General features: G+C 37.0%; 1 protein-coding gene across 1 annotated transcript in view; it reads left to right on the top strand.

The window, feature by feature from the left end:
• Nucleotides 1-14,423, top strand: part of ATRNL1 (attractin like 1) — a gene marked incomplete at both ends in the record, with an annotated part of 679,175 nt that overhangs the window by 202,454 nt on the left and 462,298 nt on the right. Inside the window, one exon of the mRNA XM_082673255.1 lies at nt 629-722. Coding sequence (XP_082529381.1) covers nt 629-722 — 94 coding nt within the window. The remainder of the gene's footprint in view (nt 1-628; nt 723-14,423) is intronic.

A 14,423-nucleotide genomic window follows, 5' to 3' on the forward strand; every position in this document is an offset into this window, starting at 1 on the left:
ATTTGGGCAAATAAACAGATATGCTTTTTTATACAATATGTAAAATTATATTTTTTTATTGTTGGCAGTGGTAAAAGTAGTGGAAGTAATAGTTGCATTTATTAAGTGTTTGATATGTGCTAGGAATTTAAAATACATTATCTCATTTAATTCTCACTAAGTCCTGAGAGCTCCTTTTTCCTTTTGAAGACGAAGAAACTAAGACTAGTGAGGTTACATAAATTGCCCAAGGTCACATAGCTAGTGATTATAGATGTACATTTTGAAGCTAGATGTACATTTTGAAGCTGAGCTGTTTGACTCCAAAGATCTTATGCTCTTTGAAACTCATTTCATTAAGTAGATGTACCAAATTAGAAATGGAAAAAAGTCCAAAGAAGGATGAGATAAATACTTGGATCCACACTAGACTTCAGGATACCCCAAAGACTTTGAAGAGTTTCACAAAATTTTTAAATAAGTGAATTTACTTCCCCTTTATTAAAAATAACTTGTATGCTAACCCTAGTTTTTGGATGGCAAGAGGATAATCGATGGTTTACAAATAAGATAATACAACCTTCCCTGAAATGTGATGCACATGTTTGTGATGGGGAATATTCAATATCATTTTGGTTTTGACTTACAGCTTGTACATGCAGTGGACATGCAAATATTTGTCATATGCACACAGGAAAATGTTTCTGCACAACTAAAGGAATAAAAGGTGATCAATGCCAATTGTAAGTAAACATTACTTTCTAGAACTTTCATGGGTTGAATTTATGCTGTAGAACTAATTGTTACAGGTTTTCCATTTTAAGTTTAGTGTTGTGTTAGTTGAGCAACCAGTATTATTGTAAGCTATGTTTACTTGCATTTTATCAATTTTCATAAAAAATTAAGCCTTTAAAATGACAATTTTGTGGAGCCTTCAAAACAGAGCCCAAAGAATATTTGTCTTTTGTATCTCTCCGATAAAAAGAAACATTCTTATTTTTTCTGGAAAAATATATATCAAACCTCCATTGCTATCTTTATAATTTTTCTTTATATCTTGTTAAATAACTGAAATCCAATGTTTCTATGCATTTCCTTCTTTTGAATCTTTTATTATTAATTCTGATCATTATAGTCTTTTAGGCCTTGCAAGTGGCTTTTTATACTTATCTTCTTTTTCTCGGTTATTTCATTAGACATGAACCCACTCTTGTTGTTACTCTGCTTTCAGTAGTTTTATGAGTGGTTTTTGTCTTTTTATAATTTAGTTGTTATTCTCACCTACCTCCAAAAGGAGTAACTTTAAAAAGTAGTTGTTTCATGTTACTTAAATTTTTTTTCTTATTCATATTCTTCATATATTAAAATCATTTTTATAGTTTTGAGTTGTATATATGCACTTACATTTATATTAGGTATAATATGCTGTATGACATAAACCATAAATTCCAATTATAATAATAATATAATTATTTAAAAAATTAATAAAAGATTCTCCAAAACTATATGTAAAAATTTATATCCAAAGAGGTACGTTAGCCATGGAAAATGATCTTTTTGTTTGTTTTTATTTAGAACAATACATTATTTACAATAGAATTATCCTAAACATTTCAAGTTAGATGGTTACATCTTTGACTAGTCACTGAGGTATCATAGGTTTTCAAGAGAAGGTGAGCAGAACCAGTTTTTATTCCTTCTCCATAGTCTCTAAACTTAAAAATGAGGTCAAAGCATAAGATCTTAGGGAAATTCCTATTAAGGAAGGCTATTTTGTTCTCAGTACCAATGAGATTAAATCAGAGTCCTATGCTTTAAGTCAGAGAGATGCCTCCAGTGTTTTGCAGTGCTACATACTGGTTGTCATAAGTAATGCCAACTTCTTGGGTGTGTGACATGTGCATTTACACAGGGCCTCATGCTTAGAAGGGCATCATGCCTGATTGAATGTTCTTCTGTCGCCATATTAAAATTCTTAATACATTTTTAACGAGAGCCCTTCATTTTCATTTTGTACTGTTCCTTGCATCTCTCTTCCCCCAATGAATTGTGTAGTAGCTCTTGGTCTTAAGCAACAAATACTTTATTTTTGTTGTGAGATTCCATCATCATTATAAACACTGGCAATTTAAATTTGTACTTTACTTTTGCACAAATGGTATAGCCATCCATAATAATTATCTGTTATGTGATGCAGTACGTTAGAAACATTTTTGTTTCCAGGTAAGAGAGACAGTATTTTAATTCACTGAACTCATGGGCTTCTAAGCTTATATATACAGAGTTACAGGGTTTGGCATATGTATGAAATATTAGAAAAATAAATTATATAGTTCTGAATGGTGAAATTACATTTTGCCCTAGTTATTATAAACGGGAAATTTTTTATAAGCTGAGGAAAACTTGGAATACTAATTTGTAAAGGGTATTTTGTGGACAGTTTTTGTAGATAGCATTACATTTATTACTTTTTTGTTTTACTTATTTATTTATATAAGATTTATATTATATAATAATATATATCATATATTATTTGTATACAAATATAAAATATATTTATAAAATAGAAATATATCTATATTATTTATATATTTATATTAAATATATATATGTATATATATATTAATTAAATTATTAATTTAATTTATTTATTTGAGTGTAGGGCAGTGATGACAATAGGGTCCTCATACTTAAAGCAATAATTTCCTGCAGTGTGCTTATACTGGAAAAAATGCTCTCTTTAAGAAGCAAAGCTAGTCACTCAAGTCAGTAAACAATTATTAAATGAGTGGTTGCTACTCTTAATGAAGATGACTAACACATGGTTTTTACTTAAAGCTTTCAGGCTAGCAGTGGAGACACTAGCCAAAATATACTATATTAATTTATTATTGATACATTGGTGATTTGAGATGCTTATGAATGAACTCTTTCCTCTTGCCAGGATAATTTCTGTTTGGCTTTAAGTATGTAGTCAGACATCACATCTCATTTGTGTATTTTTCATAACCTCTCCAAATTGAAATTGCTTCTCTTCCTATTTACTAATTTTTTCCTTGCATTATCTATGTACTTGCCTGTATCCTTTATTAAGTGAACCTCTTTAGGGACCATTGCATCAGTACTACAATGTAAGTGTTCAATAAATTTATTTAATGGAATTGAATGAAGAAAGTAGTGAAGGAGTACTGAAAGGGAATGATTGATTAATCATGGAAGAATAAGGAAAGTGTGAGCAAAGCATATTTGAGATGGAACTTGAAGGAAGAGTTAAAATTTTCTGGGTATAGAATGTAGTAAACAGAAAGGGATAGCACATCAGTAAAGCAAACAAGTAAAAATGAACGATAGCATTTCCAGTTTTTGCTCAAGATGTAGAGAGCTGGAAAAAGCATTGTTCCCACCTTTACAATGAAAGAAAGAAAAGCTGGGCAAACTGCAAATTCATGCGTTTTCTTGAAAGTGTTGGAGAACTGAGATTACAGGGTAACCAAATGACCGAGACTCTAAAGAGAAACAAGAGCTTTCAGGGAGAAATGAAACAGGAACACTGGCTAACCTGGAGTGAAGCCAGCGGGAAGCTTAAAAGCAGAATCCAGCTGAGATGGCTGATAAATCGGTGCTCAAGTGCTCATCGTCAATAGTGTGAAGGCCCTGGGGCCGAGGAATTGGTGGGTCCACACATGAACCGCACCAGTTGTTCATGGAAAAAATTGGAGATAATTTCTTGTGGTGTATGCTGGGGGAAGGGAATAGCAGACACAGTGGGCAGGGCTTCAGTATGGGGTCAAAATATTCATTTAAAGGGACACCAAATTATTAATCTTGCCAAGGTAAAATTCTCATTCTGGCCCTGGCCTAAACACAGTTGGAACTCAAAAATGGTAAGTTAAAAATTAATTTAATGGAAAAGTAAACTATAATATAAAAATAAATATGAAATGAGTGAAGTGGTATTCTCTAGGAAAATTGTTTACTTTTGAGGAGCAACATGCAGACTTTAAAGAAAACACACATATTATTTTTGTAAAATTTCTCAATTTACAATGTGAAGGTGACCCATATTTGCATTATGTAAAATATAATGTCTGTCATTTTCAATGTACGTGTAATGAAGGTCAGTAGTAGTTAATTGTTTCTTCCTTCAGCCTTCTAACAACCCTACTGATAGAAACTAATGTTCCTCAGTGGGAAATAAAGGGGAAATTAGATAAAAATAGGTGAAAGAAGTTTTGATAAAATGTTGTGGCAGATACTTACGATACATCTTGCCAACTCTCATGGCTTTTAGGGTTTCATCAAGGCTGCAGTGGACAGTTTCCTGTACTTTCCAATATTCCACATAAAGAATGAGAATCGGGCTTCCCTGGTGGCACAGTGGTTGAGAGTCTGCCTGCCAATGCAGGGGACACGGGTTCGTGCCCTGGTCCGGGAAGATCCCACATGCCGCAGAGCGGCTGGGCCCGTGAGCCATGGCCACTGAGCCAGCGCGTCTGGAGCCTGTGCCCCGCAACGGGAGAGGCCACAACAGTGAGAGGCCCGCATACCGCAAAAAAAAAAAAAAAAAAAAAAAAAAAAAAAGAATGAGAATCTTTGTTTCTCTTTTAGTTCCAAAGCTACTCATTTCTGCCCAGGTGCAACCAGGAAGTGTAAAGCAGTTGATGCCAGTATGGGTAATCCTTGGCCAACGAGGAATGGGAGTTTGTCCTCCATTTACCACATTGTCACCAATGCTTCCTGAGATAACTCTCCTTGGCAAGTACCCACATCCAAGTCCTTATTTCAGCATCTGCTATTGAGGTTATTCTGACTTAACTGGTCGCTACTGGAAGCAATTCTAGATAATAGGCCCTCAGCATAGGATTTTATAATTGGATGACTTACCAAATGGCAATAAGCACTACAATGCTAATGGTGAGTGGGGTAGTGATTATCCTGGTGTGCTATAATAATTATTGAGAATATTAACTGTGTTTGATAGGATAAAGTATAGGTTGAGGGAGAAGTACTAGTTTATGTAGCAACTTTAGCACTTGAAAGTCATGGGGCGATGGTAATTATGCTTACAAACTTGGCTAGCCTTTGTTAATTGCCATGAAGGCTTAAAGAAGGAGGCTTCTGGGCTTCCCTGGTGGCGCAGTGGTTGAGAGTCCGCCTGCCGATGCAGGGGACACAGGTTCGTGCTCCAGTCCGGGAAGATCCCACATGCCGCGGAGTGGCTAGGCCCGTGAGCCATGGCCGCTGAGCCTGCGCGTCCGGAGCCTGTGCTCCGCAACGGGAGAGGCCACAACGGTGAGAGGCCCGCGTACCGCAAAAAAAAAAAAAAAAAAAGAAGGAGGCTTCCATCCATTCAAGGCATAATGTGAACATCAGAGGCCCTCATAACAGCATTTAAAGACCCTCATCCTCTATAGCCAGAGAGCAGAGTATCTTGAAAATTATGCCCAGGATTTAATCATAAGGTTGGCAGACTGCAGATGAAACTGAAGGCTCAGTCATGACAATTTACGCATGCCAGAGTCGTTGCCTGATAACAAGGAGTAAGACTTTGAGGCCTACAGTGGGGACACTTATGAGTATGACCTTAGAACCCTGAATCCTAGATTCTCTTGAACACTCCTGACAGAAGTAGCCCTCTGTCATTTGCTAGAGTAGAATAGCTTCCTTTTCTCTGGACACAGTGCAAAGATTTCACCTGAGGGTTATGCTTCCTAAAAAGATGTCCTCCTCCAGAGTGTCCCCTGCCTCTACTTATTGTCTTCAGATCAGTAAGAAGCATCAGGTCTCAGTGTAGCATGAATGGGAAAACACAGTCTCTGCTATAGGAAGAGATAGCTTATTCACTCAGAAAGTTGCAGAGCCTGGCAAGTATGCAGAGGCAGGAATCAGGAGTGCACAGTGAGGGTGTTGGACCTGGGGACATGGGATATAAGACTGGAGAAGGGAGACTATACTGATACGGCGTCACTCTTCTATATTTCAGGATTTCATATCTTAGTGAGTTTATGTGGAGTTGCTAATGGCTTTTTAAAGTGTGGACGTGATGCTTGCCTCTAGTTAGTGAGGTGGGAGTTGCTGGAACTGTCTTGGGAAATTTTGAGCACTGGGGTCAGAAACTCAGGAAGTTGGATGTATTGGAATGCATGTATTACATAATATCAGACTGCCCATTAACTGACTATATTTTCTTGGAGGTCTTCCAGAACACTTCCTTCACTAGGACCATAAGGAGTACAGCAGTAAGGGGAGCCCTGGAATCTGTGGAACTCAGTGGTGGCTGTTCTCTGTAGGTCCTGATAGACAGTAAAAATGATTCCAGTCAGCTGGGCTCTCTAGTGACAATGTGTATGTTGGGATTCCAGAACAGTAGAAGCCAGGTGGTGACATTTAACTCTTAAATATAGATATAATTACCTTAATAGTCAGCAAGACCAGATGACCATCAGGGGGTATTGGTCAGCAGGGATATGTGGAAATGCCTAAGTGAGTTCTGAGGGATGAGCTAAATTGGCAGCCAACTAGATTATTGTTGGACTTGTATCACCAGAAAAAATCATGAACCAATAAGCAGAAGGTAGATGTCAGCTGCCTTAGTAGAAAATTGTGATCCTTCAGTCTTTTCATGATTCTGATTTGAATCTCTGATTCCCAGAGCCCATCAGTTAAAATAGTGGTTGGGTTCCTTTGAGGAACCATGCATGCCATCTCATCAATACACACAATACATTCTCCTCCATTCTATCCAGTGGGACCTCAAGCCATTTAGTACATAATTGGTCACTGGAAAATGGCGCACACATACTTTTGAAGTATGCACACATACTTTTGCATTTAAGTGTTGAGTATCCACTTAAAATGTCTTGTGACGCTAATCATATCTGCATGAGCAGTTCTTCTCTCCAGTAAATTGCACATCACAGTGAAAAGTGAGCTTTCGTGGTTCTTGTGTATTTTTCATCGTATTTAGTGCAATACTGTAAACATTAAATGAAGCCATGGGACCCATATGAAGTGCCACTAGGGATACTGGAAGTGCTCCTGAGAAGCAGAGAAGAGTCATGACACTACAGGAAAAAGCTGAATTGCTTGATACGTACTATAGATTGAGGTCTGCAGCTGCAGTTGCCTGCCATTTCAAGACAAATGAATCCAGCATAAGGACCATTGTAAAAAACAGAGAAGGAAATTTGTGAAGCCATCACTGCAGCTACTCCAGAAGGTGCTCAAACCTTGTACTCATTGCATAATACCTTTTAATCTCATATTGAAAATGCAACTTATGTGGGTGCAGGATTGTTGTGAGAAAGGCATACCTATAGACTCTAATATGATTCAAGAAAAAGTGAAGTCATTATATGTCAACTTACAGCAAAGGGAAGATGAAGGGTCTAAAGCTGGAGAATTTAACGCCAGCAAAGGATGGTTTGATAATTTTAGAAAGAGGTTTGGCTTAAAGAATGTCAAGATAACAGGAGAAGCAGCTTCTCCTGACTGAGAGGGAGCAGATGAGTACCCAGATGCCATTAAGGAATCACTGATGAGATATCTGCTTGAACAGATTTTTAATGCAGATGAAAATGCTGTATTCTAGAAAAAAATGCCACAAAGGACTTCTGTTAGTAAGGAAGAGAAGCAAGCACTAGGATTTAGGGCAGGAAGGGGTAGCCTAACTCAACTGTTTTGTGCAAATGAAGTCAGGTTTATGATCAGGACTGCCATTGTCTATAAAGCTGCTAATCCAGGAGCCTAGCAGGGAAAAGATAAATATCAGCTTCCTGTGTTTTGATTGTACAAGAAGGCCTAGATAACGAGAACCATTGTTTTGGATTGGTTCCATTGATGCTTTGTTCCTAAAGTCAGGAAGTACCTTGCCAATAAGGGACTGCCTTTTAAAGTTCTTTTTGCTATTGGACAGTGCCCCCTGGACGCCCAGATCTCCATGAGTTCAACACCAACGGCATCAAAGTGGTCTACTTGCCCTCTAACAACATCTCTAATTCAGCCTCTAGATCAGGGCATCCATAAGGATCTTTAAGCCTCATTACGCACAGTACTCTATGCACAGGATTGTCAGTGCTATGGAGGGGAACCCAGATAGGGAGAACATCATGAAAGTCTGGAAGGATTTTGCCCTGGAAGATGCCGTTGTGTTATAGAAAAAGCTGTGAGAACTACAGAACTTGAACCAATAAATTCCTGCTGGAGAAAACTGTCCAGATGATCATGACTTCACAGGATTTATGACAGAGACAGGAAATCGTGGAAGAGATTGCGGATATAGAAAAAAAAATTTAAAAAGGTGGGGGTTGAAGGGTTTCAAGATATGGATCTCGGAGAAATTCTAAAGCTGATAGATACCACACCACAGGAATTAACTAAGGACAGCTTGATGGAGTTGAGTGCTTCTGAACCAGTGCCAGACAGTAAGGAAGAAGATGTAGAAGCAGCAGCACCAGAAAACAAATTGACATTAGACAGTTTGACGTGGGGTTCTGATTATTCAAGACTACTTCTAACTTCTTTCATGACATTGGAGCCTTCTGTGATATGGCCGCTGAAACTAAAGCAAACGGTGGAGGAGAGGTACTGTATAGAAACAATTTTTAGAGAAATGAAAAAGCAAGAAAAGTCCAACAGAAATCACAGTACATTTCTGTGAAGTTACACTAGTGTGCTTGCCTCGCCTGCCTCCCCCGCCCCTCCTCCACCTCTTCCTCCTCTGCCTACTCAGCGTGAGACAGCAGGGGTGAAGACCTTTAAGATGATCCACTTCCACTTAATGAATAGTAAATAATCATCATGCCATATAGTCAATCAACTTATCTCTTGTGTATGTGTGAGTGCTTTCCTGTGAAAATGTAATAACTGTATGACAAGAACTGTGTGTGACTTTTTTTTTTTTTTTTTTTTTGCGGTACGCGGGCCTCTCACTGTTGTGGCCTCTCCCATTGTGGAGCACAGGCTCTGGACGCACAGGCTCAGCGGCCATGGCTCACAGGCCCAGCCGCTCTGCAGCATGTGGGATCTTCCCGGACCGGGGCACGAACCCATGTCCCCTGCATCAGCAGGCGGACTCTCAACCACTGTGCGACCAGGGAAGCCCCTGTGTGAGACATTTTTGTGTCATCATCATCATCTGAGTATTCATCATGTAGGTCATTGTGTTTAAGACTTGTATTGAAATGGATAGTCTATCCTTACATAGGCATAAAGTGAGTGATATTAATATAAAATTAATGTGTTAGATTTCTTACTGTTTTATAACTTTGCTTTCAAAGAATTACCTTACTGTACAGTATGCCTCTCTCTCTTATAGTTGGAGAAACTGCATATCAGCCTATCATCACTGAGTAGTTTTTAAATGAAAGTAACAGTGTTTTTGATACTGTATTGTAAATATGACTGTAATACTGTATGCCATAAAGATTTTTTTTACCGTCTTTATTGGAGTATAATTGCTTTACAATGGTGTGTTAGTTTCTGCTTTATAACAAAGTGAATCAGCTGTACATATACATATGTCCCCATATCTCCTTCTTCTTGCATCTCCCTCCCACCCTCCCTATCCCACCCCTCCAGGCGGTCACAAAGCACCGAGGTGATCTCCCTATGCTATGAGGCTGCTTCCCACTAGCCATCTATTTTACATTTGGTAGTGTATATATGTCCATGCTTCTCTCTCACTTCGTCCCAGCTTACCCTTCCCCCTCCTCGTGTCCTCAAGTCCATTCTCTACGTCTGTGTCTTTATTCCTGACCTGCCCCTAGGTTCTTCAGAACCATTTTTTGTTTTTTTTTTTAGATTCCATATATATGTGTTAGCATACGGTATTTGTTTTTCTCTTTCTGACTTACTTCACTCTGTATGACAGACTCTGGGTCCATCCACCTCACTACAAATAACTCAGTTTCGTTTCTTTTTATGGCCGAGTAATATTCCATTGTATATATGTGCCACATCTTCTTTATCCATTCATCTGTCGATGGACACTTAGGTTGCTTCCATGTCCTGGCTATTATAAATAGAGCTGCAATGAACATTGTGGTACATGAATCTTATTGAATTATGGTTTTCTCAGGGTATATGCCCAGTAATGGGCTTGCTGGGTCATATGGTAGTTCTATTTTTAGTTTTTTAAAGGAACCTCCATACTGTTCTCCATAGTGGCTGTATCAATTTACATTCCCACCAACAGTGCAAGAGGGTTCCTTTTTCTCCACACCCTTTCCAGCATTTATTGTTTGTAGATTTTTAAAATTTTATAATTATTCATTCATTAGTGTGTAGGCTAAGCTACTGTGAAGCAGCCCTATTGATTACACTACATTTTACCATAAAACAATCATATTGCTGATTTTTTGTTATCAAAGCATGAATTGCTGTACTTGTAAATAAATATAAATTTCTTTTTCACATTTTTTCATTACTGATGGCTAGTGTTAGTAATACATACAACATCTACAGTGCTTTGTACCATATAAGACAACACTGATGTAGTTACTGATAGATAATTCATCTTGTGAACAGACGACATAAACTTATGGTATTGATAAATTGGGTACAGTACTGTAAAATGTAATTTCTCTTCTCTATGATTTTCTTAATGACATTTTCTTTTTACTCTATTGTAAGAATATAGTTTATAATACGTATAACATACAGACTTTGTGTTTATTGACTGTTTATGTTATCGGTAAGGCTTTCTGGTCAACAATAGGCTATTAGTAGTTAAGTTTGGGGGGGAGTCAAAATTTATACATGGATTTTTGACTGTGCAACGGGTTGGTGCCCCTAACCTCTGCATATTTTAATGGGCAATTTTACAAAAGGAAAAAAACCCACAGATAACACAAACATGTGGAGTCTAAACAACATGCTACTAAACAACTAATGGATCAACAAAGAAATCAAAGAGGAAATCAGAAAACACCTGTAGACAAATGAAAATGGAAACACAGTGGTCCAAATGGTCCAAAATCTATGGGATTCAGCAAAAGCCCTTCTAAGAGGGAAGTTTATAGCGATACAAGCCTACCTCAGAAAATAAATCAATCTCAAATAAGCAACCTAACCTTACACCTAAAGGAACTAGAAAAAGAAGAACAAACAAAACCTATAGTTAAAGTGAGAGAGTGGCATTGACATACATACACTACCAAATGTAAAATAGATAGCTAGTGGGAAGCAGCCACATAGCACAGGGAGATCAGCTCAGTGCTTTGTGACCACCTAGAGGGGTGGGATAGGGAGGGTGGGAGGGAGGGAGACGCAAGAGGGAGGAGATATGGGGATATATGTATACGTATAACTGATGCACTTTGCTATACAGCAGAAACTAACACAACATTGTAAAGCAATTATACTCCAATAAAGATGTTAAAAAAAAAACAACCTATAGTTGACGGAAGTAAAGAAATAGTAAAGATCAGAGCATAAATAAATAAAATAGAGACTAAAATAAACAATAGAAAAGGTCAATGAAGCTAAGATCTGGTTCTTTGAGAAGATAAACAAAATTGGTAAACTTGTAGCCAGATTCATCCAGAAAAAAAGAGGGTGTAAATAAATAAAATCAGACATGAAAGTGGAAAAGTTACAACTGACACCAAAAAAATTCAAAGGATCATAAGAGATTAGTATGAACAATTATACACTAATAAAATGCACAACTTATAAGAAATGGATAAATTCCTAGAAATGTATAATCTCTCAAGACTCAATCTGGAAGAGGTAGAAAATATGAACAGACTAATTACCAGTAATGCAATTGAATCAGTAATCAAAAAACTTTCAACAATCAAAAGTCCAGGACCAGACAGCTGTACAGGTGCATTTTATAAAACATTTAAAGAAGAGTTAACTACCCTTAGACTCTTCCAAAAAATTGAAGAGGAAGGAACACTTCCAAACTCTTTTCTGTAAGACCAGCATCTCCTTCATACCAAAACCAGACAGACATACACACACACACAATTATTCACCGTTTCAAATTAATCACTCATCAGTTTTTTTTTTTTTTTTTTTTGCGGTACGCGGGCCTCTCACTGTTGTGGCCTCTCCCATCACGGAGCACAGGCTCCGGACGTGCAGGCTCAGTGGCCATGGCTCACGGGCCCAGCCACTCCACGGCATGTGGGATCTTCCCGGACCGGGGCACGAACCTGTGTCCCCTGCATCGGCAGGCGGACTCTCAACCACTGCGTCACCAGGGAAGCCCCAGTTTGTATTTTTAATGTGAAATATTTTCTAAATTATCAGTAATTTCAATTTTTATTTTATTTTGATCCAGTAATTGTTTTTAAATTGTTTCTTAATTTCAAAGACTTTAAATTGTTAATTAAAAAAATCTCTTCATTGACTTGTTTTGTAAATCTGGACTTTTTAAGTAGACTTTAATTTTATAGCAGTCGTAGGTTCACAGCAATATTGAACAGAAGGTACAGAAATATACCCCTACGCCATAGATTCATAGCTTCTCCCATTATCAATACCCCTCACCAAAGAGATACATTTGTTACAATTTATGAACCTACATTGACACATCATTATCACCCAAAGTCCAGAGTTTACATTCAGGTTCACTTTTAGCTTTGTGCATTCATTCTGTGGGTTTTGATAAATATGTAATGGCATGTATTCATCATCATAGTATCATACACAATACTTTTAACTGACCTAAAAATCCTCAGTACTTCTCTTTTTCATCCCTCCCTCTCTCCTAACTTCTGACAACCACTGATCTTTGTACTGTTTCTATAGTTTTGCCTTTTCAAAAATGTCATGTAACTGGAATCATATAGTATATAGCCTTCTCAGAATGGCTCCTTTCACTTAGGAATATGCATTTTCATGGCTTGATTGTTCATTCTTTTTAGTGTTGAATAACTTTCCATCATTTGGATGTACCACAGTTTATTTATCCACTCACCTACTGGAGAACATCTTGGTTGATTCCAAATTTTGGCAATTATGAATAAAGCTGCTATTAACAACCATGTGTAGGTTTTTATGTGGACATAAGCTTTCAACTCCTTTTGGTCAATACCAGTGAGTGCAATTGTTGGATCATATGGTAACAGTATGTTCAATTTTGTAAGAAACTGGCAAAATGTCTTTGAAAGTGGCTGTACCATCTTTCATTTCCACCAGCAAAGACAGAGTTCCTGTTGCTCCACGTTCCACATACCTGTCAGCATTTCGTGCTGTCAGCATTCTGGATTTTGGCCATTCTAATAGGTGTGTAGTGGTATCTCACTGTTTTAATTTGAATTTCCCTTATGACATACTATGTGCAATATCTTTTCACATGATTTTTTTTTCCATCTGTAATCTTCTTTGGTGAGATATCTGTTCAGATCTTTGGCCCGTTTTTTAAATTGGATATTTGTTTTCTTACTGTTGAGTTTTAACAGTTCTTTATATATTTTGGATAACAATCTTTTATCAGATTTGTTTTTTGCAAATATTTTCTTCTAGTCTGTTGCTGTATTCTTCATGTGTATTTCACTCATCATAATGTTTTGATATTCACATTCTTGCATCCATGTAGCTATAATTTGATGACTTTCAGTGCTGTAGAGTATTTCATTGTATGATTATAGCACACTTCATTTAATCACTTCTATTTTTTGATTTGATAATTCTAGTTTTGTTTTTTCACCATTACAACTAATGCGCTTATGAGTATTCTCATCTATGTCCCCTGGTTCACAAGTGCATACATTTTTGATAGGTCTGTGTTGGGCATCCATTTTTTCAATTTTAGAGGATTAACTCATAAAATTGTTATACGAAATTATACTCCTTCCAGGGCTCTATGATTTTCTTAATGCTCTACCCTCTTGACAATACTTGGTGTTATAAGAGATTTTAAATTTAAGGATTCTGATGGATGTATAACTGATACGTTGTAATTTGAATTTGCATTTTCTTAAGAACTGAAGTGATTCTTTAGTTCTTAAAGGTTTAGTATGTATAATATTATAAAAGTTTTATATGTTTAATCATCAATTTAACTTCTCTTTTATGAAATAGTGCTCTTTCAAGTTTCTTGTGATTCTTTTCTATAGTATTCTCTTTTGGTTAATCATTTGTAATAATGTATTATGCATTCTCGATGCATGTCTTTTGTTGATATGTGTGGTAAATGCCACTGTGTGGAATGGGTTTCACACTGTTTTCTATGTCTTTGATGAAGAGAAGTTCTTAATTTTAATATCCAATATATCAGTCTTTTCCATATGGTTAGTGCTTTTGGGGGGTTCTGTTTGTTTGAGACTTCCTTGTCTTCCCCTGTATTAGGTAATATCACCAAGGTGTCCAGATGGTTTTAGGTTTTTCTTTGTGGGCATGTTTTAATTACTTCTTTAAAATAAGATACAAACTATTGAATTTCTTTAAAAGTAATAAACTATTCAGATTTTTAATCTCATCCTAAGTCTCTT

The sequence above is a fragment of the Grampus griseus genome, assembly GCF_964374135.1.
Source record: "Grampus griseus genome assembly, chromosome: 16".
In the NCBI taxonomy this organism is placed as follows: domain Eukaryota; kingdom Metazoa; phylum Chordata; class Mammalia; order Artiodactyla; family Delphinidae; genus Grampus; species Grampus griseus.